This window comes from Symphalangus syndactylus, chromosome 7, assembly GCF_028878055.3.
Source record: "Symphalangus syndactylus isolate Jambi chromosome 7, NHGRI_mSymSyn1-v2.1_pri, whole genome shotgun sequence".
In the NCBI taxonomy this organism is placed as follows: domain Eukaryota; kingdom Metazoa; phylum Chordata; class Mammalia; order Primates; family Hylobatidae; genus Symphalangus; species Symphalangus syndactylus.
The window spans coordinates 56,991,986-56,996,628 of NC_072429.2; the positions used below are offsets into that span (position 1 = coordinate 56,991,986).

General features: G+C 43.9%; 1 protein-coding gene across 1 annotated transcript; it reads left to right on the top strand.

Annotated features, from left to right (window-relative positions):
- The first annotated feature begins 953 nt into the window (after positions 1-953).
- On the top strand, positions 954-3,862 carry LOC129485796 (nuclear autoantigenic sperm protein-like). Its single transcript, XM_055284813.2, is given in 3 exon segments — positions 954-1,953; positions 1,956-2,021; positions 2,024-3,862. Coding segments are annotated over 3 exon segments (2,244 nt in total). The 5' UTR covers positions 954-974; the 3' UTR covers positions 3,223-3,862.
- Positions 3,863-4,643: the final 781 nt, after the last annotated feature.

The following is a 4,643-nucleotide window of genomic DNA, read 5'->3' on the forward strand; positions in this document are numbered from 1 at the left end:
AATTGAGAGATAAGTGTAGAAGGCAAGCAGAGTCCACAGAGTCCACATGTCAGATTTAAAGGTGATGGGGAGGAGAGCTATAGTGGAGTCATGACTTAGGTGTTTGGCAAAAAATTAGGTTTCTAATATTGCACCTAAGAATAAAAGTTACCCAAGTCATAGGCCACACTGGACAACTGCCAGCTGCCCTAGCAGGGGCACATCCTGGGAAGACAGGCTACCCAGCTAAGCTGGCCAGGTGGCATCCTAACGTATTTTCTCATCATAATGCACCTTCTCTTCAGGCAGAAGATTGGGAGAATGAAGCTGAGCCACACATGCCTTCTCCTAAATTTACATACCTCTTTACCCTCCTTCCCACCCACTCCCCACCATCCCCTAGGGAATAATGGAGGTGGGGGGGAATCCCAGATGCATTGTCATTAGAATGGCTTAAATTTTAAAACCTGACAATACCAAGCACTGATGAGGACATGGAGCAACTGAAAGTCTGATCCATTGCTGATAAGAACACAAAATAGTAAAGTCACATTGAAAGACTATTCTTATGAAGTTAAATGTACTTTACCATATAACCCAGCAATCCCATTCCTAAGTATTTACCCAAAAGAAATGAAAATCTATGTCCACACAAAGATCTGTAAGTGAACGTTTATAAAAGTTGTATTCATAGTCACCAAAAACTGAAAACCATCCAATATCCCATCAACAGGTGAATGATTAAATGAACTCTAGTATCCACACAATGGAATACTACTCAGCAATAAAAAGAAACACATTACAGACACACGCAACAATGTAGATGAATCTCAAAAGCATGGTGATAAGTGAAAGAAGCCAGTCTCAATCTGCCATTTTCTGTCCCCGAGTGAGTCTCTGGCGTCCCATATTGCCTGTTTTTCTCACAGGCTCTATTCCATTCACTGGTTTGCCACCTCAGGGGAACGATAGCCACAGAGTCCACAGCCACTGCCATGGAGCTGGTTTCTGCCGACAAAACTGAAGATGTTCCTGCTCCTTCTACATCTGCAGACAAAGTGGAGAGAATGGAGAATGATGTGTTGGGAAACACCTTGGAAGGTGTGCATGTGGAAGAGGAAGAAGGAGAAAAAACAGAAGATGAATCTCTGGTAGAAAATAATGATAACATAGATGAGGAAGCAAGGGAAGAGTTGAGAGAACAGGTTTATGATGCCATGGGAGAAAAAAAAGAAGCCAGAAAAACAGAAGACAAGTCTTTGGCAAAGCCTGAAACTGATAAAGAACGAGACAGTGAAATGGAGAAGGGTGGAAGAGAAGATATGGATATAAGTGAATCTGCAGAGGAGCCACAGGAAAAAGTTGACTTGACTCTAGATTGGTTAACTGAAACCTCTGAAGAGGCAAAAGGAGGAGCAGCACCAGAAGGACCGAATGAAGCTGAGGTCACTTCAGGGAAGCCAGAACAGGAAGTACCAGATGCTGAGGAAGAAAAATCAGTTTCTGAAACTGATGTCCAAGAAGAGTGCAGAGAAAAAGGAGGTCGGAAGAAGCAGGGAGAGGTAATTGTGAGCACAGAGGAGAAGCCAAAAGAAGTTTCAGAAGAGCAGCCTGTGGTGACTCTAGAAAAGCAGGGCACTGCAGTGGAGGTAGAAGCAGAGTCTTTAGACCCAACAGTCAAGCCAGTAGATGTGGGTGGGGACGAGCCAGAGGAGAAGGTAGTTACCTCTGAAAATGAGGAAGGAAAGGCGATTCTTGAGCAATTGGTAGGTCAAGAAGTGCCACCTGCTGAAGAGTCACCAGAGGTGACAACAGAGGCTGCAGAGGCCTCAACTGTAGAGGCTGGATCAGAAGTCTCTGAAAAGCCTGGGCAGGAGGCTACAGTTCTCCCTAAGGATGGTGCAGTCAATGGACCGTCAGCTGTAGGAGATCAGACTCCTATTGAACCACAGACTTCTATAGAAAGACCGACAGAAACAAAGATGGCTCAGGACTAAAGGAGAAGGTCAGGGCAAAGCTGGTTCCTAGTCAGGAGGAGACTAAGCTGTAGAAGAGTTTGAGGCAGCTGGAGATGGGGTTGATACCAAGGTAGCCCAGGGAGCTACTGAGAAATCACCTGAAGACAAAGTTCAGATAGCTGCTAATGAAGAGATAAAAGAGAGAGAACAGATAAAAGAGGGTGAAGAAACTGAAGGCTCAGAAGAGGATGATAAAGAAAATGATAAGACTGAAGAACTGCCAAACGATTCAGTCCTTGAAAACAAGTCTCTTCAAGAAAACGAAGAGGAGGAGATTGGGAGCCTACAGCCTGCCTGAAGTATGCTGGATTTAGCAAAGATCGTTTTTAAAAGGCAAGAAACAAAAGCCCAGCTTTATGTTGCCCAGGCACATCTTAAACTCGGAGAAGTTAGTGTTGAATCTGAAAACTATGTGCAAGCTGTGGAGGAGTTCCAGTCCTGCCTAAACCTGTAGGAACAGTACCTGGAAGCCCACGACCATCTCCTTGCAGAGACCCACTACCAGCTGGGCTTGGCTTATGGGTACAACCCTCAGTATGATGAGGCAGTGGCACAGTTCAGCAAATCTATTGAAGTCATTGAGAAGAGGATGGCTGTACTAAACGAGCAGGTGAAGGAGGCTGAAGGATCATCTGCTGAATACAAGAAAGAAATCGAGGAACTGAAGGAACTGCTACCCGAAATTAGAGAGAAGACAGAAGATGCAAAGGAGTCTCAGCATACTGGGAATGTAGCTGAACTGGCTCTGAAAGCTACTCTGGTGGAGAGCTGTACTTCAGGTTTCACCCCTAGTGGAAGAGGCTCTTCAGTCTCCATGATTGCCAGCAGAAAGCCAACAGATGGTGCTTCCTCATTAAATTGCGTGACTGATATTTCCCACCTTGTCAGAAAGAAGAGGAAACCAGAGGAACAGAGTCCCCAGAAAGATGATGCAAAGAAAGCCAAACAAGAGCTGGAGGTGAACAGAGGCAGTGGAGATGCTGTCCTCAGTGGAAATGAAGTTTTGGAAAACATGGAGGAGGAGGCTGAGAATAAGGCTGAAAGCTGGGTGGCAGTGGAGGGGACAGTGGAGGCTGGAGCGACAGTTGAAAGCACTGCATCTAAAGAGGGGGCACAGCCCTCCTCCCAAGGGAAAGTGTTTTTGTATATAACGTATTTTTTCACTTTTGGAGGATTCTTTTCGTATAACTTCAATAAAGATTGTAAGCAAAGGTTGAGGCTCTGATGATTTTTTTCTTAATTATTGGCTGAATCTGCCTTGGAGCACTCCTGGTTTTATATAGTAGCCAAAGGTTTTGTTTTGGCCTTCTGTACTGATCTGTGTTCCTGATCCTAATTCCTATCTGTCTAATGTGGAGGTGATCAAGTGTGGCTTTAGGCCTTTGTTTTCCAATGATGCTATATTCTGTTTTCAAATACTTCACTGAACCCAGCTATCTTGCAAACCTTCAGTGGTGCTGTCCTTGGATGAAGGCTACAAAAACGAGACTTGGTGAAGATCTTGCTCTTCGGTGCTGAAAATGGATGAGGGACTTTGGCTGTGATCCAGGCCTAGGATGGTACTTGTCCTATATCCATCTAGTCTTCAACTGGGGCTATAATCCTGTCCTGGAAAAAGAACTCTGAAGAAAACCCGGGTCGGGGGAATGATTCATAAGGAAAACGGTCTGCATTTAAGCTCTGGTTTGAAAGTAGCCAAGGGACTGATGGTGGACACTCCAGATGTGGTTGGAAGCATATGTGGGGAGACTGGCTGGTTGAGTTTTATTTGTTATTTTCTGTATAGAAAGGTTGAAATATATCAACACTTGGAACTGTTACCCATCTGCAGAATTGACTTCTCAAATAAAGATGCTAAAAATAAAAAAAAAGTAAAAAAGAAAGAAAGAAGCCAGTCCTAAAGGGCTACATGCTGGATGTTTGCATCTGTATGACATTCTGGAAATGGCAAAATTACAGGAACAAAACTCACATCACTCTTTGCCAGGGGCTGAGAGTAGAGGGGGAGATTTCATACAAGGGGGGATGAAGAGACTTTCTTGGGTGATAGAAGTATTAGATACCTCATTAATAATAGCAATTACATGACTGTATGCATTTGTTAAAATTTATAGAACTGTGTATCTTAAAAGAGTGAATATTACAATTTGTAAGTTAAACCTCAATAAACCTAAAACAAAACAAAAACAAAATAGGAGTGTTATGGTAGTGCAGTGGTTCTCAAACTTTAATGTGCATCAGAGTCACCTGAAGAGCTTGATAAAACAGATTGCTGAGCCTGATTGGGAATCATTGTGATTCAGTGAGTTTGGGTGAGGCCTGAGAACTTTCATTTCTAGCACATTCCCAAGGAATGCTGACACCACTGGTGCAGGGGCCATGCTTTGGAAACCAGTGCTCTAGTGAAATCCCTCCACATGGAAACAATTAGCAGGAAACAAAGAGCAAGAAACAAGCATTCCTCCCTAACCAGGCATTTGGGCCAGTCCAGGGCAAGTGGTGGATTGGTGAGGGAAATCAGCGCTTTCATGGACAATCCCACCAGTAAGGCAGGGGAAGTTTCCAAAAGGAAAAGGGGCTCATTTTCTAAAGGAGGAAGATCAGAAGATAAGTAGCTGTATTAGACTGGGTTCGCAGAGAAATAGA